At 58.3% G+C, this 21,581-nt stretch overlaps 2 protein-coding genes across 13 annotated transcripts in view; both read left to right on the forward strand.

The window, feature by feature from the left end:
* The window catches only part of PLEKHA6 (pleckstrin homology domain containing A6), a 29,731-nt gene extending 10,954 nt beyond the window's left edge, over positions 1-18,777 (forward strand). For 6 of the 12 annotated variants that reach the window (XM_042833533.1, XM_042833536.1, XM_042833535.1 and 3 more), the window contains 24 exons: positions 2,147-2,227; positions 2,354-2,474; positions 2,574-2,678; positions 2,783-2,855; positions 3,323-3,423; positions 5,545-5,720; positions 5,924-6,412; positions 6,690-7,197; positions 7,573-7,659; positions 10,063-10,143; positions 11,218-11,289; positions 11,578-11,658; positions 11,917-12,066; positions 12,187-12,282; positions 12,675-12,786; positions 12,902-13,041; positions 14,843-14,966; positions 15,132-15,241; positions 15,504-15,686; positions 15,833-15,997; positions 16,218-16,351; positions 16,430-16,572; positions 17,133-17,256; positions 17,616-18,777. In XM_042833533.1, coding sequence (XP_042689467.1) covers positions 2,367-2,474; positions 2,574-2,678; positions 2,783-2,855; positions 3,323-3,423; positions 5,545-5,720; positions 5,924-6,412; positions 6,690-7,197; positions 7,573-7,659; positions 10,063-10,143; positions 11,218-11,289; positions 11,578-11,658; positions 11,917-12,066; positions 12,187-12,282; positions 12,675-12,786; positions 12,902-13,041; positions 14,843-14,966; positions 15,132-15,241; positions 15,504-15,686; positions 15,833-15,997; positions 16,218-16,351; positions 16,430-16,572; positions 17,133-17,248 — 3,354 coding nt within the window. In that variant the 5' untranslated portion in view covers positions 2,147-2,227; positions 2,354-2,366 and the 3' untranslated portion in view covers positions 17,249-17,256; positions 17,616-18,777. Of the gene's footprint in view, positions 1-376; positions 478-2,146; positions 2,228-2,353; positions 2,679-2,782; positions 2,856-3,322; positions 3,424-3,464; positions 4,888-5,544; positions 5,721-5,923; positions 6,413-6,689; positions 7,198-7,572; positions 7,660-10,062; positions 10,144-11,217; positions 11,290-11,577; positions 11,659-11,916; positions 12,067-12,186; positions 12,283-12,674; positions 12,787-12,901; positions 13,042-14,842; positions 14,967-15,131; positions 15,242-15,503; positions 15,687-15,832; positions 15,998-16,217; positions 16,352-16,429; positions 16,573-17,132; positions 17,257-17,615 lie in introns of those variants that run through there. The other 6 variants (XM_042833532.1, XM_042833530.1, XM_042833527.1 and 3 more) reach the window with 6 other exon arrangements.
* A 1,324-nt stretch (positions 18,778-20,101) lies between these two features.
* GOLT1A (golgi transport 1A) lies at positions 20,102-21,557 on the forward strand. Its single transcript, XM_042833764.1, has 5 exons — positions 20,102-20,169; positions 20,654-20,745; positions 20,841-21,019; positions 21,103-21,166; positions 21,350-21,557. Exons 1-5 carry the CDS (start codon positions 20,145-20,147, stop codon positions 21,386-21,388), a joined length of 399 nt encoding a protein of 132 aa, XP_042689698.1. The 5' UTR covers positions 20,102-20,144; the 3' UTR covers positions 21,389-21,557.
* Positions 21,558-21,581: the final 24 nt, after the last annotated feature.

The following is a 21,581-nucleotide window of genomic DNA, read 5'->3' on the forward strand; positions in this document are numbered from 1 at the left end:
CCCCCCCCCCCCCCCTGGCGCCCCCCCACCCCCCCCCCCGGGCGCTGGCAGCCTCGGGGCGGGGGGGGGGGGGGAGGCGGCGAGCTCTGCGCTGCCCTTCGCTTCTCCTCTGCTTGGGGACGCGAACGGGAGCCGCAAGCTTGTCCCCGCTTTGCCGCCTCGCCAAGCCGCACCGCATCGGGGCTGCCAGCGCCCGCGGGAGCCGCTCTCTGAGCTCCACCGCTGCCACATTGGGAAACACCGATGCCACCGGCGCGGATTGGCGCAGCTGGGAAAGGACACCGAGCCCCACCGAGCGCTGCCGGTGTCCCCCTGCCCGTGCGGCACCGCCGCGCCCGTGGCACGTGGGGCATAAGCGGTCGCTGGGTGGCACGGGACCTGCCTTGCCCGCTGCTGCCATGGTGGGAGCCGGCAGCCGGCGCTGAGCTCGGAGGGCCACGGCATCATGCTGAAGTTTCGGGCGGATCGGAGGGTGAGGTAGGAACCGCCGGGGTGGGCAGGGGGAGGTCGGGTGGTAGGGAGGTGGTGGCGGTGGCTGGGGACCCTCAGCCAGGGTAGGGACTGCTGCATTGCAGTGCTTGGGAGGCGATGTGAACTCGGAGTTTCTGGAGCAGGGTCAGCCGAGACAGATGGTTCTGGGGGGGGTTAAGGAGCTTCTCTCATGTTTCTGAGGCCTGGGGGTGGGAACGGCACAGGGAGGGAGCGTGAGTGCCTGGGTTGGTGCCGGGAGGAGGCACAGGGGCTGTGATGCTGGGTAGGCAGCTTGGCCTGGGGCAGAGCTCAGCCTTTGGGCAGAGAAACCCACAGCAGTGTGCAGGTGGCGGGCAGGGCTGGGGACCTGGGGGATCTGGGGGTTGTGCTCAGTGGAGGCTTGGTGGTACCGGTGACTCAGGGCAGCCCCTACTATGCAGGGCTGAGGATCAGGGTGCTGCTTGCTCACTGCATGCACCCTCTGTGTCAGCATCGTGAGCTGCCCTGTCACTGCCATGCTGTGGCTCTCCAAACTGGGGACAAACAGTGGCAGAAAGCCCCTTTGGTGCCTTCCGAGCTGGGAGCAGAGGTTGGGGACGCTGCCTCTGCAGAGGACTCACATCAGATGCGCTGGCAGCACAGAAAAACCCGGTGCCAGGGGAGCAGGTGCTGCCCCTCGCTGCAGGTTGCAGATTTTTAGGATAATGCCCAGCAAAGGGGAGAGCAGAGCTGGGTTCAGGACCAGGGTGGGACCTGCATGGGGGCAGCTCCCAGCAGGGCTCTTTTTGGCAGAAAGCAGTGGCTATCCCTGAGCCTGGCTGCAGCCCAGCCTCGGGGTGAAGCGTGCATGGATGGGATGGTCTTGGCAGATGTTTTCTTGCTCAAACTTCCCCTGTTTTGCTGACACTCAGCTCTTGGGCAGCATGACGGGCTGTTTGCACGCTGTCTTCGTGGGTGGTCATAGGCAGCTGTGTCCCCATGCCCAGCAGTTTTGGGGGACTGTCGCCAAGAGGGGGTCATTTGCACCCCCCTGTTGCAAAGCAAACTTTCCAGGATGAATGTGGCAGCCCTCACCCAACTTGAGGCATCTGCTGCATTTTGGGCTCAGCTGGCTGCCAAAACCCCACCTGGGGATCTACTGAGAGCCCCCTTCTCCCCCACCAGCAGTGGGGCCAGGTGCTTTGTGACCCTGGCACTGTGGCAAATAGCCCTGAAACCAGCGAGCCCAAGCAGAGGATGTGACGTTGGCGTTGATGCTTTCAGCTCAGCCCAGGCTGAGCCTCGGCTGCTGCTCCTGCAGCGATTTATTCTGACAGCTGGGGGGGGTTATGGAAATGTCTCACCACGCGACAGCCGCTGCTGTGTGATGTGTCCAGCAGAAGTAATGAGGTCTCAGCTGGCAGAGACCTCATTCCGGCTCTTGGCGAGATGAATGCAATCTGGGAAGCGCAGGTGAAAGGCGGTGCAAATGGTGCAAGAAGCGCAACAAAGCTCTGGTGCTGGAGCAGCAGAACGGTGCTAAAAGCAAAGGGATTTGGGGAGCGAGCAGGGACGGATGGAGCTCTCTGCTTTGCACAGGAGGGTGGGCAGCATCTCACTGGGTTTCTGTGCACCCTTGGACCCCATCCTCCCCCTTCCTGGGTGCTAACAGAGCCCACTGCGTTGTGTCTTGCAGCCACAATGAAAGGCGGAACACCTTCCTGCACCCAGTGACAGGACAGCTCCCAGAAGAAAACTCAAGATTAGACTTGCAAAAGTAGGTTGGGTCCCACCTCCGTTTGGTTTCAGGACCAGGGTGGGCTGAGGGATAGGGAAACATCGCCTGGGGAGAGAGGGGAATGTGGGAACGCAGCCATACCGACAGCCCCATCTATGCCAACAGGCCGACCTTGGACATGTCAAGCAAAGCAGGCAGCAAGCGCCCGGCGAACAGCAGCAACAGCAGCGAACCCTCCAACCACACCATGGTGACAGAGGTGGCTCCGGAGCGGCCTGGAGGCCGGGTGCGTGCCCGTGTCCACGTGGCACAGAGGGCAACGACGGAGCAGACGGGAAGCGTGGGTCCCCCCCGGGCACTGAGCTCACCCTCTCCTCCTCTGCAGGCGTCGCGCTCCTCCCGTAAGGGCATCGCCTTCGGGAAGCGCTCCAACTCCATGAAGAGAAACCCCAACGCCGCCGTCACCAAGAGCGGTTGGCTTTACAAGCAGGTGCCCCAGCCCCGCCGTGCTCCATCCCGAGGCAGTGCTCCTCCCGATGGCTGCTCCTCCCGATGGCTGCGTGCTGCCAGCGTCTCACTGCTACTCTCTTGCAGGCCAGCTCGGGGGTGAAGCAGTGGAACAAGCGCTGGTTCGTGCTGGTGGACCGCTGCCTCTTCTACTACAAAGGTACCACGTTTGTGGGTGTTCTTCTTTTTTGCAAGTGCTCACTTTTGTGGGTGCTCACTTTTGTGGGTGCTTTTGTGAGTGTTTTTGCTTCGGCAGGTGCTTGCTTTTCGTGGCTGCGTGCTTTTGTGGGTGTTTGTGCTTTTTGCAGGTGTTTCTGCTCTTTGCAGCTGCTTGCTTTTTTGCGGGTGCTCACGTTTATGGGTGCTTGCTCCTGTGGGTGCTCACCATGCTGGGGCACTGAGGGGTTAATGCCCTTCGCCCGCCTCCTGGCAGCTCACTCAGCTCAGCTCTCCTTGGCAGCCGAGGGCGAGCATGAATTATTGAGCAGGTTGGCGTGCCGAGCAGCGGCACTGCTTGCAGGGGAGGGCGAAGCAACAGGAAGGCAGCGCATTGCCACAGGTGGGCTGCTCACCATGCGTGCCTGCTGGGTCCCACCTTGCCTCTAAATGCCCCTGTTTGCCCACCAGATGAGAAGGAGGAAAGCATCCTGGGCAGCATCCCCCTGCTCAGCTTCCGCGTGGCAGCCGTGCAGCCCTCTGACAACATCAGCAGGAAGCACACCTTTAAGGTGAGTGTGGGGCCATGTGGGGCTTGGGGGAGAGGGGGGCTGATGCTGGTGGGATCCCTGCTGTGCCCTCCTCTCGCTTTCTTGGTGGTGGGGCGTGGAGCAGAGCCCAGCTGTGGAGAGGGGAACTGCCGGAATCCCCTGGGATGTGCTGGGGAAACTGAGGCATGAAGGGGGCAAAGCGGCTTCACCTCCCACTGTGTGGGCTGGGAATGCTTTCCCCTCCAAGCCCTGCTCCCATCCTGCCCATTCCAGTGGCATTTCTCAGCAGAGCTCTCTCTATCAGGCACAGAGCATCCCCAGCTCCATTTTTTTTTGGCTTGCTTTGACTGGTGCATTAGTTGCTGCTCATCAGCCCTCCCTGCAGTGGATGTAGGAGGGGAGAGCTGGAAGGCAGAGGATGGCTGTCCCACATTTGTCCCTGAGCAGACCCCATCTGTCCCCTCCACACAATGCTCAGTGGCGCTCACACAGCACTGGTGGGTACCAGTGTGCACCTTGGGGCACTGCCACCCCTACTGCCATGGTTTCTGAGCACCTCCTTGCTGCCTTGATGCACAGCCTGACTTGTGCAAAGCCAAGCTCACACTTTCTTGCTCGTGAGCTCCACAGACCCATTCCTGCACCTCTGCACTCCCTCAGTGTGTGTGCACCCAGACAGACCCATCCATCACTAGAAATACTGAGCCAACCCCCAGTGCTGGAGCTGGGGTTAGGGCACTGCAGCCCTCACCTCTGCACATGGGGTTTCCCATCCATGAGCAATGCACATTGCCAGCTGTGGGCTCCAACACCTCAAGCACTGCTCTAAGTTCATTGTGGGGATGCTTTTGCAATTTGAAGGGCACATTTTTGTAGCTGTCACCCTGAAAGCCAGAGCAAGCATGGCTTAGGGTGAGTGCTTGCAAGCAGTGATTACCTCGTGCCCATGCTCAGAAAGCTGTGTCTGTCTGTCTGTCTGTGTTGGGAGCAGAGCAATGACCCAGCAGTGGTCTGTGATGTGGTTGGAGAGGAGCCCTGGAGGGCTGATATTCACCAGCTGAGCTCTAAGGATGAGGAGCTGTGTTTTTGTGTACACTTGGGGGTGCCCATGGATGGTTTTGTCCCATCCCTGGAGGTGCCCGATATCATGGATGGAACCCTGGGCAGCCTGAGCTGTGGGTAGCAGCCTGCCCATAGCATGGATGATCTTAAGTCCCCCCCAACCCAACCACGCTGTGGTTCACTGATTCCTGGGGACCCTCCCACCATGCTCAACACACCCGAACGTCCCAAAGCTGCGGTGTCACAGTGATCCCCATCCACCTCCAGGGCTGAGCAGTCCCCAAAGCAAAGCGAGGGCTGCGCCCGCGCTCCCCCCGCTGCGCTTTGACCCCATCTCTGTGTTTCCTCCTCTCTCCGTGGGCGAGGATCCCCCAGGGCAGGAGGTCTCCGCGCTCCCGTCAGCCACGCCAGCACCCAGCATAGGTACATCGGCTTGTGTTATGGGTGCATGCAGAGGGTGAGGGGCTGCATGCTTTGCTCACCCCGCTCCCACTAACCTGGGGAGGAATTGGTTTGGTTTGAGCTCTCGTTCAAAGCTCTCGAGCTCTACGAGGGCTGGAGGGACCAGGCAGGAGGTGTCCCTGTCCCCAAGTGGAAACCACAAATGGAAACCCAAGGGAATTTGGTTAATTAAAATGATAAAAATTGAACCCTGAAGGTCTTTCAGGAGGAAAAATCTGCTTTTTTTTTTTTTCCATTTCTTCCTCCTTGTTGCCTCCCATTCCTCTCCAGAGAGGGGGAAGGTGGTTGCTTCAAAAAGGCCCAGGGCAACCAACTCTGCCTACAGCACAGGGTGGGCTGTGGGTATGGAAAATGAACCCAAAGTGAACTTTTTCCCCCTAAAACATTGTCTGAATCAAGAAGCCACCTTCCCCCTCATCCTGCATGAAGGATAGATAACACTTGGACTGGCTGGGGGTGAGGGCATCACAGTGAGCTTTCGTCCCACCCAGTGCTGTGAGGATACTCCTGGGGGGGGGAAGAATGGAGCACTGCAGCACCAGGAGCTCTTGCCAAGCAGGAGATGGAGCTCTCACACCTCCTGTCTGTCTCTCTCCCCACTTCTCTGCCTTCCTGCAGGTGACGGTGTGCTGGGTGGAGGAGGTGCCGGCGAGTAACGAACAGTCCCTGTCTCCCCAGGCCGAGCACGCCGGCATCCGGACGTACTTCTTCAGTGCTGAGAACACAGAAGAGCAGGAATCCTGGATCCAAGCCATGGGCGAAGCTGCCCGGGTGCAGATCCCCCCAACCCAGAGGTCAGAGCGTTGTCCCTGTCGCACAGGGCTGGAGACGCTCCTCTGCCTCTTGGGAATGGGGTGGGGGGGCATGGGAGCAGAATGGAACTGGGGAGCGTCAGCATCCCGCTGAGGCTGTGGGAAGAGGGTTGGGATGTTGACGGCCATCCTGAGGGCGTTATGAAGGGAAGGTAATGCTCTGCTTTCATCTCCTTGCCCTCCAGACACGAGAAGACGGATTCTGAGAACATCCCCCCCAGCAAACACCACCACCACCATCGTAATACCGTGCACCACGAGCACCCCAAAGCTGACCCCAGCGCCAAGACCCGGGGTGAAGGCGACGGCCGTGGCTCAGAGAAACTCGAGAGGAAACCAGAGAGGATGGAGAGCAAGAAGGAACCCTTGGCCAAAGCCAACGGCATCGCCGGGCAAGAGATACCCTCTGAGCCCGGCAGCCCTTACCCCGAAGCACCGCGGGTGCCGACGAGCACAGAGCGGCCGCCCCAACCCAACGGTTGGCCCTACACGTCCCCCAGCCGCCCTGGCAGCACCGCCTACCCCCCACCCGATGGGGAGAGCGCTGCCCATCGCCGCAGCTTCGCCCCCCGCACCAACCCCGAGAAAATCGCGCAGCGTAAGAGCTCCATGACGCAGCTGCAGCAGTGGGTGAACCTGCGCCGGGGCAACGTGCCCCCCGAGGAGCTGCGCAGGTAAGGGCTGAGAGGTCCGGTGGGGGCTCTGGATGTTCTCCTTTTCTCCAGGATGATGTTCTGGGAATATTTGGCCTTTTCCCACCTATTATATCCCTTTTTGGGTGTCTGCAAATCATGTTGGCTCCAAACTGTAGGATACCCCAAAAAGCAAGCAGGGTGGGTTTTGGAGGGGATCACCCCAGGATGAGGGACACCAGTCAGCTTTCCCAACGCTGCTTGCTCTAAGGGTGTCCTTGCCTATTGTGACCACTCAGTTCTCACTCCTCTCTTCCAGCCCCACCAGGTTTTACCCCGTATCTCGCCGGGTGCCTGACTACTACCCTCCCTACTCACCCCAGTACCCTGAGGACTATCAGTACTACCCACCCGGCGTGCGCCCCGACAGCATCTGCTCCATGCCCGCCTACGAGCGGGTCAGCCCTCCCTGGGCATTGGACAACAACAAGCGGCATTCCTTCCGCAACGGGGGCCCCTACCAGCTCCAGGAATGGAAGGAGCACCCCGGCTTCGGCCGGCAGGATGTCCCGGTCTGGCTCCCTGGTAGGCAGCCGACTTATTTCGATGAGGTGGATGCTGCCTCGGGGTCGCTGCGGAGGATGTCGCTGCAGCCCCGCTCCCGCTCCGTGCCCCGCTCGCCCAGCCAGGGATCCTACAGCCACACGCGGGTCTACTCCCCGGTGCGCTCTCCCAGCGCTCGCTTCGAGCGGCTGCCGCCCCGTGGAGAGGAGATTTATGTCGACCCCGGCACCTTCATGATGAGGAGATCCATCAGTTCTCCCAAGGTAAGCGCTGGCGTGTGCCGGGGTGGAGGGGAACCTGGTTGAGGGCTGTAGGGTGGGGATGATGCAGCGCAGCTTGTCCCCTCTGCGTGCATGTGTTGGCCTCGAGGTGCCACCAAGTCCTTGGTGTGCAGCTTTATGTCCTCTCTTAGGACCTCTATGAGCAAGGCAGTCCCAAGTGGGGTGTGCTGATGCTCCTGTATGTCTGCTGCACCGCTAAAAGCCAGCCCTGACCCTGCTGCATGGCTTGGCTCTGCGCAGAGGGAAGCAATCTGCTTCAATTTGCAGCAGTGCAGCATAGAAAAGAGGGGATACAGGGAGATACCACGTACCCCTCACCTGTCCATGGGGTTTGATGGTGGTCTCCTCTCTCCTCAGTACGACTACCTGGGTGACAGGCGGCCCATCCCTGCAGGAATGTACCCCTACCACTACCCCGCATCCCCCACGGTCCACGACAAGATGGTACGTATGCTGTCAGTGTCAATGGGCCGAGCTGGGGGGGCTCACAGCCAGGGGGTTCACAGCCATGTGCTCCTCGCTGCCTTCAGCCCCATGGGATGGGGTGCAGGGTCTGTTGTGGGGCACAGCTCACCCTGCCTTGGATGGATCAGAAGGAAACGGCTGCTCCGGAGGGTTGGAGATGGGTTGCAATGGGGCAAGTTGGGACTGTGGAGCTCGGACTGATGCCTCTGGTCCCTCCTGGCCATGCTTTATGAAAGCCCCTGACCCTGTGCTGGGGTTGAAGGTGCACTGAAGCACCCTTGCACCCCCCTATGCTCTGCAATGCCCATCTTGTCACTGCTCCCCCGGGGCTGGGGTGAGGCTGGCGTGCTCCCTGCACCTCTGCTCTCCTTGTATCTCACTTTGGGCTGCTGCTGCTGCTTGTCCCTGGATGGTGTTTTTTCTCCTCGATCGTGGAGCTGGACCTGCAGGTCCACACAGTGCAGCACAGCCCCTGAAACTTCATGTCAGGAGCAGCCACTGCAGGAGGGAGAAGCAAAAATTTTCATCAGCTGTCCATGCTGCCATCCATCCTCACCAGCAAGAGATGTAGGGACAGCGAACAAAGACCCAGCATAGGGAGAGGGACCTGCACCATCTGCAGCCCTCCTCGCTTTGGGCAGAGGAGGTGGCACTTTGCTTCCCCAGCCAAGGGGTCTTTGCATTTCTGCAGCCTTCACCTAACCGCTTTGCTTCTTCTTTTATATGTTTTGTGTGTTCGTTTCTTGCCGCATGCCTGCTGGCTCCGGGTAGGATGAACTTTTAGACCTTCAGTTGCAAAGAAACCTAGAGTATTTGGACCAGCAGGTAGGCAGAGCTGGCTGCAAGCCTCACGCTGCTTACATCCCCATGTGCCTCATCCCCAGCAGCGTCCCCGTCCCTCCCAGTGCAGCATCTCGTCCCCTAACATCCATCCTCACCCTTCTTGGCACTAAAGCAGCACGTGTCATCTTTGGTTTGCTTCCTCCATCCTCCCCCTCCGTAGGGTTGTTCATTGCTTGGCAGAAAACCACCCCCGACAGTGTCTTCTGTGTGGTGTGCTGGAGCTGAGGGGCAATGGGGGGACATCCCTGGGTCTGGGGGTGCCTACAGCATCAGAAATGGTGGCCCAGGACTGGGCACAGCACATGGCAACTGTAGGCACGGAGGTGCTGGGGGCTTGCCCAGCATCCACCCTGTGCTGCAGGGGGGAGGAAGACAAGCACTGTGCTTTGGTGATAAGCTCACCGTGCGCATCCTCCAAGGCTAGAGGTGGGATGCAGAGCTGGGATTGGGTGACCGGCCCTAAAGTGACAGCTCTGAAGCTTGGCATGCTGTGGGGTGTTTGGAGGAAAGCCGGGAGCTGACCTCATTCTGGGAGCAGGGTGAGGGAGAGCCTTGGGGACCAGCTGTGGGAGTGGTGGGGTGGGAATTGCCGGCACCAGCTGCCGCCAATGCGGGGTCTGCAGCCATCGGCTGTTGCTGCCGCCTGGTGCTCGTTGCAGGAGCTGGGTTTGCACTGAGGGAGCTGCTCCAGTACAATCTCATTAGTCTGTGAATCCCCATCGGTGCAGCAATCACCCAGATCTGCATCTGCCTTGGAGCAGAGCCAGGGACACGCAGGAGCACTCGGTGCAATAAAAACTCTCTGGATTATTTCAATGCCGTCGGCGGCAACGCTCCCTCACCGAAGCACTTTAAAATGCTCCCTAAAAAGGCTTTCCATCTCCTCCTCCTCTCCTGCTGACCTCTAATTCAGGGCAGTGCTGCCAAGTAGCTCTTTGAAAACAATTCACTGCTTTATTTGCACTCTCCGCGTTTATCCAGAGAGCTGTGATGTGTCACCGGTCGGCTCCCTTGGCTGCACCCCAATTGGTGCTGGTCCCCAGCGAGCTCTGCTCCTGGATCTGTGCTGCGAGGGCATCGTCGCCTCTGTCTGCAGCACTCCCATGTAACACATCCCCACGGGAGCACCCAGCTCTGCTGCTTGAAGCCACCAAGCTGAAATGGGGGACACAGCTGTCCCCATCCCCACCTGAGCAGGGCCATCCCTCTGCTACGAGGGCAGGACACAGAGCTGTTTGTCGGCCTGACCTGTCTGTCTGTCTGCTGGGGCCATGCAGTGTGTTGCAAACAGTGGGCATTGTGCAAACTTGTGTCTGTGCATGCGGTTTGCTGCCCTGGGTTCAATTTGTTTTCATCCCCAACGAAGCTTTCAGCTCCTGGGATGCTCTCAGCCTGGGACAGCTGTCTGCTGGTGGCTCGAGCCCTTGGGACATCTCTTGGAGGTGGCACCTTGCAGCACAATGCCCTGAGGGTTCCTGGCCAGCACTGCGCCCTCACCTCTCCGCTGACCTCTGACATTTCCTTCCCTGTCTGTCGCAGATGAGCGAGAGTGAAACCCTGATCAGTATGGTGAACAGGATGGTGGAGAGCTCCTCCCCTAGGGCTCAGCTCTACATGCAAGTAAGCCTTGCTAATGCCAGTGCATGGCAGGCCACGCCAACCGCCCCATGCCATCCCTGAGGTCACCTCCTGCCATTCAGCTCATGCAAACTCCAGCATTCGTGCAGTGCTGGCACACATCACGCTCTGGGGGTCCCGCTCGTCCATCCCAGGCTTTGCTAAATCCATCCATGAGCCATTCCAGCCCTGTAAATCCTTGTGGTCCTGTGAGCACAAGGTGGGAAAGCAGAGGTCCTGAGCTCTGCATCTGTTTTCGGACGCTTTTGTGTATCAATGTGACCAGAAGGTGGATCTGGAGGAGCCCAGCCAAGGATCTGCAACCAAAGAAACATCAGAGAGAGGAAGCAGCCCATGCACATCCCATCTCCTGGAGATGGGAGAGACTGCAAATGCCTGGGGACATCTGTGCTGATGGGTGCAGCACAGAGTGCTGATGCCCCATGAGGAGGGGAGGGTGTGTGGTCCTATCCCTGAGCAGCAGGGCTGTGCCTCAGGGTGAAGCTGGAGCTGTTGTGATGCCTTGGTTGCTCTGTGTAGAATCTGCATCCACCAGGCTCTGGCATTTCCCAGGTTCGGGTCTGTTAAGCATTGTCCTGTGGTTTTAAATCACTCTGAAGTAGCATCTAGCTTTCTAGCAATAATGATCTCCTTCTTCCTATCTTATGCCTTTCATCTCGAGGTCTTGGAGGCATTTAATTGGTGAGGTCCCATTAGTAATTTAAATTTCCAGGAAAGGCAAATGACTCACAGAGAAGCTGGATGGTAAACAGGTCCTGATGCAGCAGCTGATTTATGGGCGCTCTGACTCCACTCAGTGGGATTACAGCTTAATCTTGCTGCCTTCATTTCCCTGCCCGTGGAACAGTGGCAGTTGTACGGCAGGCAGTTAATGAGTCACGAGACATCTCTTGGCGTCAGGCAGAGAGCTTGGCTCGGTGCTGCTCACCCAGCCCATGGCACTGGGGCTGGCACTGGGGCTTCCCAGGGCTGGGTCAGAGGGGCTGCTCCTCCCTGCAGGGTTCCTGGCAGCCCCTGAGACCCCGGAGCTGAGCTGACCCCGTGCTCTGCTTGCAGGTGACGACGCCTTTCCCAGAAGCCTACAGGGAGACCCTGCATGCCTACAAGATAAGCGAGCAAGACACTGATGTAAGAGCAAATGTCTGTGCTGCGTGTTCTCAGTCTGTCCTGTGCAATTGCCTCTGTCCCTGTGTGTCCTGTTTCCTGTAGGCTGAAACCCACACGTTGTCCCATCCAACCAGTGTCATGTTCTGTGGCCTGGCTGCATCCTATCTCTCCTAGAGAGAGATCAGCCCACTCTTGTCCCTCCTCTTGGCCCTGGTTGAGCACAGATCTGTTTGCACAGGTGCCTGGAGCATCCCACACCCCATTTCTGGGTTCTCACCCTTCCCTTTCTCTTTTTCTTGCCGGGAACAGAAGCTGCTGGGGAAGCTCTGTGAGCAGAACAAAGTGCTGCGGGAGCAGGAGAGGCTGGTGCAGCAGCTCCGAGCAGAGAAGGTTCGTGGTGCGCATGGTTCTGCATGATGCTGCTGCAACACCAAGTGCCCCAGGGCTGAGTGCATTTGGGGATAAACCCCACTGCAAGGCAATGGGGATGGCAAGGAAGTGGCGTGTCCTGCTTTCCTGGCGTTCATCTGTGGGCTGGGGGAGATGTGCTCACGTCGTGGCCCCATGCATTCATGGCCCATTAAGAAGGGAGAAAGCTACATCCTGCACCAGGATGCTCACAGCTGCAGCACCTCTTGTTCTCCTCAGGAGAGTCTGGAGAGTGCCCTGATGGGGACACACCAGGAGCTGGAGATGTTTGGGAGCCAGCCTGCCTACCCTGAGAAGCTGCTGCATAAGAAGGAGTCTCTGCAGAACCAGCTCATCAACATCCGCGTGGAGCTGTCACAGGCCAGCACGGTAATGGTGCTGCTCTGCATTCCCTATCCCCACCCATCCATCCCTAATGCATGGAGCAGCCAACAGAGCTTGCACTGGGGGGCAAATCCACCAACCCAATCCCCCTAACTCCTTCCACAGGCCTTGGCCAACAGCACAGCTGAGTATGAGACCCTGGAGAGCGAGGTGTCCGCCCTGCACGATGACCTCTGGGAGCAGCTGAACCTGGATATCCAAGTGAGCATCCCACCTTGTCCCCAGTCCCATGCAGGTGGAAGCCACCTGGTTCCTCTGCTGAGAGCTAATTTGCAAGCAGCTGCTGGTGCTCAGCGTCCTGCTTTGACCTTGCCTAGCAGCACGCAGGTGCTGAGGAGGGTGTTTTGCCTTGGGTGCTGATGAGGGGCTGCACGGGGGCCGGGGGGCTCCACCAGCTCCACCCCAGCCTGCAGCTCCCTGTGGGATTTGAGCTGTGGGTGTGATGGCTCAGCCCCCCCTCGGGCTGTGTCTGTCCCAGCTGAACACCCCAGGCCCCATCACTGGGATGCAGCCAGGATGGGAGGCACAGGGCTGGGTGTTGGGCTGGTGGCAGCGGGGGCTGCTCTGACCGCTGCCTTTCTCCCTCTTCACAGAATGAAATGCTGAACCGACAGATCCAGAAGGAGATTTGGCGGATCCAGGATGTGATGGAGGGGCTGAGGAAGAACAATCCATCCCGCGGCACCGACACTGCTAAGCACAGAGGTGAGATGGCTCCGTCCCAGCATGGCACAAAGCCCAGCATGACACATCCCTGGTGACAGCACTTTTGAAGGCACTGTGCCATGGTGCATGCACTTATTTCTGCTTTTCTCTGCAGTGGCCATCGGCCCCTCGGGCACCTACAGCTCCAACAGCCCTGCCAGCCCACTGAGCTCCGCCAGCCTCACCAGCCCCCTCAGCCCCTTCTCCCTCATCTCTGGCTCCCAGGGCTCGCCCACCAAGCCAGGTCCCAGCGAGGTGAGTGAGCCAGGATGTGCTTGGGGAGCCCTTTGTCTCCATCAGGTCCTTCCTTGTCACTTTGCTCATGGGTTGGCCCAGCCTCCTTGCTCTCAGGTGATGGATGGGCACATGGGAGGCTGCAGGGTCTGAGTCTGTGTTCCTCACAAGGTATTGCAATCTCTGGGGTCCTACACCAAGACTTGCTCAGCTCTTTTTGCTCAAGGTCCGGCAGTGCTGAGCTCACCCACATCCTTGTGAAGTTGAGGGTGGAATGTGGGGACTCCCCACAGCTGTGCCAAGCAATGCTGATTGTCTCCTGGGGGCTGACAGCTCCAAGCCCTGCCTGACCCTACTGGGAGGTGGGAAACATCCCCCTGTGCATGAGGAAACCCGGCAGGCAGCAACCGCTGCGCTTCCTCCTCCTGCCCTGGCCTTTCACTGTGTTTTGTCTCGGTCTCTTTCTAACTCTCTTTTCCTTCCCATCTCTTAGTTTCTCTGCTCTCACGCCTCAATGCTCCTCTCCACCCCAGGAACCCGGCCCGCCTCGACCTCCCCTCCCCAAGTCGTACATCCCCCTGGAGCCTCCTCCGACCGTACCTCCACTCCCTAGCGAGAGCCGCCCCTGGCCGTACCCCACCTCCCCTTCCTGGCAGCGAGGCGGCGAGTCGCAGAGGGGACAGGTACCAGAACCTCTCCAAGGCAGTCCTAAAAAGCGTCCCTTCCCTCCATCTCTCCCTTCCTCCCTCCTCAGAGGCTGGTACCAGAGGATGGGGCTGCCCACAAAGGTGATGCTCGGGCGACAGCAGCACGTGGCACTGCCTTTCTAAGGGGCACAGTGGGCAGGGTCCCCATGGTGGCTTCGCCATGTCCTCTCCAAGTCCCCGGTGCTGGTACACATGCTCAGGACAGGGACAGGCTTCTCCTGGGCAGTTGTCGAGATGCAAATCTGCTGCAGCCTCTCTACTTTCCTCTGCCCTGTCCTCTCTTGCTGTTCTTTCACTCCCCACTGTGCCAGGAGCTCAGCTGGCCTGGGGTGATTACATGAGTACACTAAGGATCTCTGGTGACATCTCAGCCTGGGAATGAGACCATGTTTGTACTCTGGAAGACAGAAGCATTCCTGCAACTTGGTGGTCCTGAGAGGGGCTCAGGATGCATGCATGTGGGGCTGTGAAAACAGGGAATGTTTGCTTGTGCAAGGAGCACCTCCAGCGTCCATGCAACCACAGAGTAACCACAGTCATGGTTGTGTTGTCTGTGTGGTGTAAAGGGTTGTTGGAGTACATCATCTCTATGCAGAGTACAGGACAGCGGTGTGGGGTCACACTGCATTCTTCAGCCTCTCCCTGACCCCCTCCATCATGCTGGATCTGTTGCACTGTTACCAGGCAGGACTCTGAAAGCAGACTTGGCTTGCTCCCTGCTGCTGTCTGCTGTCCTACAGAGCCCCGTTCCCTCCTGCACACAGGGGCTGGAGCTCAACACTGGGCACCTCCATCCTGCAGCTCTTGGGTACCACCTCTGAGCCATGTCAGGACTGTCCCCCTGTAGACAGCTTGTCCCACACAGAACTGCGTCACCAGTACAGCGTTAAGTGCCTGGCCCCAATGGGTTTGGGTGAGAGCTGCAGAGCCCTCATAGCCCATGTCCCCACTGGTGGAGCTCATTTGGGGAGCACAGAGACTGCTTAGACAAGTGTCTGTCTGTCCACCTGCTCCTGAGGCTGTGTGCCAACCCATGGCAGCATGCTGTGCCCAGGCAGTTTGTGTGGCCACCCAGCAGAGCAGAGCTTCATCACAGACTCACTTTCTCCCCACAGCCCAAACCAAGCTTGGAGCAAAGCAAGAAGGAGACGCAGCGAGCGGCTGCCCCCAGCTCCACTGCTGAGGGGCTGCTGAGCCGGCAGGAGCAGGAGGCAGAAAAACAAGCTGCCCTCAACAAAGGTAGGTGCCACCCAGAGGGTCCCCTCCAACAGACTCACTGAGCTGCCCTGGCCGCGGGAAGCATTTGTACAACACGTTGCAGCTCTCTGTCAGCTCTGTGCATGACCGGGACTCTGCTCTGCATCCCCAGAGGGGCTCAGCTCCGTGTTTTGCTTTGTCCTGCAGTGGGCATTGTGCCGCCCCGAACCAAATCCCCGACGGAGGAGGAGGTGGTGCCCACAACAGGGATGCTGAGGAGGAGTGCCAGCGGCATGGCCAACGGGCTGGGCTCCCGGGTAGGGGCTGCTGAAAGGGGCTGGGCAGGGTGGGCAGTGCCAGGAGCTGGGCTGGCAGCTGGGGACTCAGCAGCGCCGTCTGGAGAGGAGGGAGGACGCGTCGCTGTGTCTCAGCACCTGGCTGGGAGACACCCAACAGTTTGGGTGTCCCAGGAGCAGGCTGAGCACAGCAGCCCTCTACAGGGTGATGCAACACAGCTGGATGGGGCTGGATTCTGTTCCATTTGGGAAGGGTGTGACAATGGGGCTGGGCTCCCCCCAGGAGAGGCCGAAGAGCGCCGCGTTTGCCAATGAGACAAAGGTGAAGATGAGCGTGGAGGAGCAGATTGACCGCATGAAACGCCACCAGAGCGGCTCCATGAAGGAGAAGCGGCGCAGCCTGCAGCTGCCCGGCAGCCAGCAGCCAGACACCCCTGGCACGAAGGCACCCACGTCCTACAAAGTGGTGAGTCCCTGCACCCACTGGGTGCAAAGCAGGATTGGCTTTGTGGGCTGGGCTGAGGTCCCTGAAGGAGCAGAAGGGGCACTCGGGGCTGTGGCAGGGCACTGTTTGCCAAGTACGGGGGCTCAGCAAGGCTGTGGTTCCTGCAGGTGCGCCGGCACCGCAGCATCCATGAGGTGGACATCTCTGACCTGGAGGCAGCGCTGCGGTCTGACGAACCTGGCAAGGTGCACGAGACACCCCGAGAGGAGATCGCCCGGCTGCGCAAAATGGAGCTGGAGCCACAGCACTACGATGTGGACATCAACAAGGAGGTGAGGACAGGAGCTCCATGGAGACGTGGGCACGGGGCATCCGCTCTGCTGGAGGATCAATCCAGCCTCTGCATTGTGTGGGGTCCTGGTGCTGGAGTGAGTGCTGCTTCCATGCCTGTGTCTGGTGTACTGAGAGCTGGGGGTGGTTGTGTGGGGATTGTGTGTGCTGGGGAGGGGATGAGGCCCTGCTGAGCAGTGCTCAGCTCAGCCTTGCACCCAGCTATCCACGCCGGACAAAGTCCTCATCCCTGAGAGGTACATTGAACTGGAGCCTGACACGCCACTCAGCCCCGAAGAAATGAAGGAGAAGCAAAAGAAGGTGGAAAGGATAAAAACCCTCATTGCCAAATCCAGGTGAGGTGCAACACCCCCAGTGTGCGCCCCATCCCCAGCATCTGGGTGCATCCCCCTGAGCCAGCAGTGTCCCTGCAGCCTGCAGAACGTCATCCCCCTGGGTGAGGGTGAAGTGGATGCTCCCCAGGACCCCGAAACACAGCTGCAGGAGCAGGAGAAGAGGATAGAGATCTCATGTGCTCTGGCTGCTGAGGCATCCCGCCGGGGCCGCATGCTGTCGGGTAAGGCATGGAGGGTCTGGGGTGCACACCCACTGCCTGCCAGCCTTGCAGGAGAGGGACTGCAGGTACCAGATGAACAGAAAGAACTGTTGCAGTGTGGAACAAGCAGATTCAGTGAGCGGGTGATGGCAGCAAAGAAACAGGGGCTGTGCACACAGAGAGCATCCTGCATTGCTGTAATGCAGCGCCGTGCAGCAGCCAAGCCAGGTGATGCTTGCAGCTGCCAGGGCAGCAGCACCGAGCATTGCAGAATGGAGTGCTAGCCAGCAAAAGCTGCCTACCCCACACCCAAAGGGAGGAACCCAACGTGGAGTGCTCAGGGATGGGGAAGCACTGCCCATGCCCAGTGGTGGCACACAGTGCCCACAGCCTTGTCCAGGAGGAGCTCTGGGGGAGCTCACGTGTGCGTGCTGCAGCCGGGCAGTGGCTGCTCGCCCTGCTTCCTCCCTTCCTTCCTCTTGGTTTCCTCCCCTCGCTAACCTGCCTGCTGTGCTGCCTCCTCCCCTCTTGCTGCCCTCAGCTTGTGTTCTTCATTCCCTTCTCCCATTTCTTGTTTCCAGCTCAATGCGCTACCCCAAGCCCTCCCACCTCCCCAGCTTCCCCGACTCCACCGACCAACCCCCTCTCGTCTGAACCATCCCGGGTCGCCGACTGCAGTCATTTTATGCGTGTCTGAGCCATGAAGTAAGCACCTTTTCTCTTGTACTTCATCCCATCTTCTCCACCCAGGGATGGGCGGGGGGTGCCACTCCCCCCGGTGTCTTTTCCACCCGGCCTCCATCCATCACTGCTTGCTCCAGCTAACACCTCCGAGCCACGTCAGCCCCGTCTCCTCCTATGGAACAAGTGCAGTGTTCTCTGTGGTGTGGGAACCAACCAGGGACCCCGGTGTGGGCATGGGGCTGAGCTGGCTGCTGCCCCCCAGGAGGTGTTGTTCCCCAGGAGGTGCTGGGCGTGGGTTTGAGTCTGTGGGGTTTTACTCCAGGCTGCTCAGGGGGCGTCTGTAGGGATCACAGCACTCAGCTCTGCTCCTCTCCCTCCAGCTCAAGCCCTGGCAGCCGCTGGTGCCATCAAGTCTCATGGGGCCACGTTCTAGTGCAGCACTACATGCGCCATGGCTCGACACTGACCCTCTCTGCGCCATCGTTTTTGGTTCTCCTGGACCCCTTCCCTCCTTCCCATCGATGGCATCACCATTGGGGTGGATGAGAGGGGAAGATGCAGCTCCAACGCTCTGCCCCATCCTGGAGGAGCTGTGCAGATGCCATAAGCGCCGTCCCCAAGGACTGGGGACACTGAGCTTCCACCCAGCACTGGGACACAGCTGTGTTGTCCTGGGTGCATGGAGGGACACGTGCAGCTCTGGAGGAGTGCAGCACCCCTCAGCTCTCTGTGCATTGGTCACACAAAGGGGGCCTTCTCCACTATGGATGGTGCATTCTCCACGTGCATCTGTGCTCCTGGCTGTGCCCTGAAAGCTTTCAGCACCTTGCTGGAGGGAGGTGCCAGCCTCATCGTGGCTGCAAGTGGGAACAGGGCGCACGGAGAGGGGACACAATGGGACACAGGTGTCCCGGGGGCCGGGATGGTGAGGGCTGCCCAGCGCAGAGCCGTGGGCATGGAGCAGCAGGTGCAGGCAGGGACAGGGGATGTGGGGAAGGAGCAGAGGAACGGAGCGGAGCCGATGGGCCAAGCAAGCAATCTGCAGGATGGATGGGGATGGTGACAAGGAAGGGACCGGGTCGGAGCCGTGAATGCTTCCAGGTGGTAGCAACGCTTTGCTCATGGTCACCTCTGTCACAGCCCAGGTGGCCCAGCAGGAATTCTGTGACACATGCAGCACTCCCTGGGCAGCCTTCTGTGCTGGAGGAGGGATTCCTTCTCCCGCAGCACCGGGGATGGATGTGGGGACAAGGAGGGGGCACCTCAGCTGCGCAGCATGGACTGGATCCCTCTGGTCTCACCGCACGCCATTGCACTCCAACCACGTCAGCTTGGTCATTTCTCCTACTGCGAGCCTATCCTTGATTTCATTTTATTTTCGCTTTCCAAACGGAGGGAAAAAACACTGTTTCTGCCTGAAAACACAGCGCCGTGTGGGGAGGGGGGTGGGAGGCAGAGATGGGGGTTGGGCAGTGTCCCCATGGCTGGATCCTGATGTGTGCCCCCTCTGCATCCCCAACCCCCCTCCCCTGCTCTTAGCAATACTCATAGGATCCCAGGAACCCCAGTCCCCCTCTCCTCCTGCAACCCCCTTAGCTCATAAAGCTGGCCCTTTATTTTGCTATTACATGCCTTAATATATGTTTTATGGAGAGTTATACATTTATTATATACGTATATATATATATATATATATATAGATAGATGGGGTTTGTTTTTTTTTCTCTTCTTTTCTGGGAGGTAGTTTTGTGCTGATCTCTGCAGGGTTGTCAGCACAACGAGAGCAGATTCTTTGCCAGTTTATCAGAAAATTTAAAATTAAAAAAAAATAATAATAAAAATTAAAAATTAAAAAAAAAAGCCAATATATATATATATATACACATATATTTTTTTCTGCTTTTATGAAAAGCAAATTTATTTAAAAATAAAATATATATATATATGTGTGTGTAAAGAGAGCGTAAGGTGGAAGAGGTGACGCCTTTATTTCCCCAGCTGGGGGGTGTGCAGGGCAGAGCCCTTTGTGCAGGGGGGGTTGGCTGGGGGGCACTGGGCCTCTCCCATGGCTGTAGGAGATGGGAACCCTCTGTGTCCTCATCCCACAGCTGCAGTGCAATGGAAAGGGGTCATTTGGGGCTTTTTTTTTTCCTTTGTTTTTTTTTTCTTCTTTTTTTTTTTAAAGAAAACAGCAATGGCGACAACAACAGAAAAAAAAGGGCAAAAAACAAAAAATAGTTTGGATGCTGAGTTTTTGATTTCGGTTCTTGTTTTTCGTACCGCTTTCATGCAGCAGCGACTCGTAACAGAGAGAAGAGTTGGCATTGGGAGGAAATCTATTTATGCACTGGGTGTGGGGAGGGTTGGGGAGGGGGGGGGAGGTTTGTTTTCTGGGTTTTGGGGGGTTTTGTTGTTTTTGGGTTGGTTTTTTTTTTTTGGCTAGCGTTAGAGAAATAAAAGTATCTCCGAAACAGCGCCGTGTCGGTGTCGTTTGTGCAGAGGTAATGATTGCAGTGTTGGATTGAAGAGGGGTGGGACAGACGGCCCTGTGCAGCACGATGCTCAGCCCACGTGTGCTCTCCTCTCATCCTTTCTTAGGGTTCTTTTTCCCACTGATGTCTCTTTTCCCAGCTGGGAATTATTTTGAATGCAGCTGCGCAGCCCTCAGCCGGAGCAAAAGAAATCACACTGATACCAAACAGGCCAAAAAACCTCCATGGATTAAAGCATCCCCTTTGCAAACTGTGGGGTGAGCCTGGGGTTGCATGTGCCCCATAGGGAGATCCCCCTCCACTCCCCCCCCCGAGCAGCTGCAGGGCCGTTAATGATTTGCAGGATGACGTGGGGACTAAAGGGCTTTCCAAGGGTCACTGCTGGGAAGCGCCCGACACGAGGAGCAGTGGGGCAAAATGGTGACTCTGAGCGACTTCCAAAGTGAGTTGGGCACCAGGGTGGGATGCTCGTGGGGGGTGCTGGGGGTGCTGACCCCACAGTTGGGCTGGGGGCACCGGGGAAGAGAGAGGGGGTGATGGCAAACTGCATGGCGCTGGGGTCATGGGTTGGATGTGATTCACAGGGGGATTGGCACAGTGGGGTGGGGGCTGTGTATGGAAGGCAAGCAGGGAGGTGCCCGGCCCCTTGCCCCCACCAGAACCTCTGTTCTACCCTTCGTGCAACCACCTGGGGTCGTGTGGAGGGTGACCTTCCTGGTTAGTTTACCCTGTGATTGATTCTACACCTCGCAGCCACCTTGAATTCATAGGGTTTACAGCCTCCCCAGGACTTCAGCGGGGGGGAGAGAAATCACAGGGACATTTCTGGGAGGGAATGGGACAGGGTGGCCCTGAGCAAAGCGAGCGCTGCTTGGGTGGGAGCAGAGCAGTGCATCCAAACCCTCATTTCAGCCCATCCTCCACAGGGGTTGGTGTGGGGCTGGTCGGCTTCGGCATCTTCTTCATCCTCTTTGGGATGCTCCTATACTTCGACTCGGTGCTGCTGGCCTTTGGGAACGTGAGTATGGCATGGGAAGGGGAGGGGGGAGATCTCTGGAGCAAAGTGGCCATAGGGCAGGGCTGCTCTCACCCCTCCTTGCTGCCTCCTCCCAGATCCTCTTTCTCTCCGGTTTGGTCTTCATCATCGGCTTCAGGAGGACCTTCACCTTCTTCTTCCAAAGGCAAAAGATGAAGGGCAGCAGCTTCTTCCTTGGGGGGGTCCTCATCGTCCTCATGCGGTGGCCGCTCCTGGGGATGCTGCTGGAAGCTTATGGCTTCATCACACTCTTCAGGTCTGCGTGGACCCACACGAAACCAATCCATGCCACCAGCATCTACCGTGGCAGGCTTAACAGAGCCTTTTGTTTCGGTGCAGGAGTTTTTTCCCCGTGGTTTTTGGCTTTTTGGGCTCGCTGGTGAATATCCCTGTTCTGAACAAGGTGAGCAGGGCGCTGGGCAAGGCTCTCTGGGTGTGGACCTTTGGGGATGCAGTCCTTGGGGGATAGAAATTGCTGGCATTGCTGCATTAAAGCAGCACTGTGGGCATGCGGGAGGAGGTCAGCACAGTCTCCCTGCTGCTCGTGGAGTATTGTGCTGCTAATCAGGAATGGTTCATCTTACAGCTCTTGGAGAAACTGGGTGACAGCAGCTCCATAGTGTGACCACGGGATGGATAATGTCACAGGTGGGACAGCACGAGTGGCCCTTCAGTCCTGCTGGGGGTTGGAGATGGTTGTGCTGCAGGGATGGTGCCTCGCAGGCTGCGCCAGGCAGGCTTTGTAATTACTGTTGTTATTATTATTATTATTATTATTGGTGTTGTTGTCTTTCCCTCATGAGAGCTGGATTTCATTT

The sequence above is a fragment of the Centrocercus urophasianus genome, unplaced genomic scaffold (genome assembly GCF_019232065.1).
Source record: "Centrocercus urophasianus isolate 14NV4802_14NV808 unplaced genomic scaffold, USGS_Curo_1.0 seq_42, whole genome shotgun sequence".
Classification (NCBI taxonomy): Eukaryota; Metazoa; Chordata; class Aves; order Galliformes; family Phasianidae; genus Centrocercus; species Centrocercus urophasianus.

Excerpts from the sequence above, each read along its gene's own strand:
- GOLT1A (XM_042833764.1), top strand. The coding sequence starts at position 20,145 with ATGGTGACTCTGAGCGACTTCCAAA. Across the intron at positions 20,170-20,653 it reads GACTCTGAGCGACTTCCAAA|GGGTTGGTGTGGGGCTGGTC; the intron begins GTGAGTTGGGCA and ends CATCCTCCACAG. Across the intron at positions 20,746-20,840 it reads TGCTGCTGGCCTTTGGGAAC|ATCCTCTTTCTCTCCGGTTT; the intron begins GTGAGTATGGCA and ends GCCTCCTCCCAG.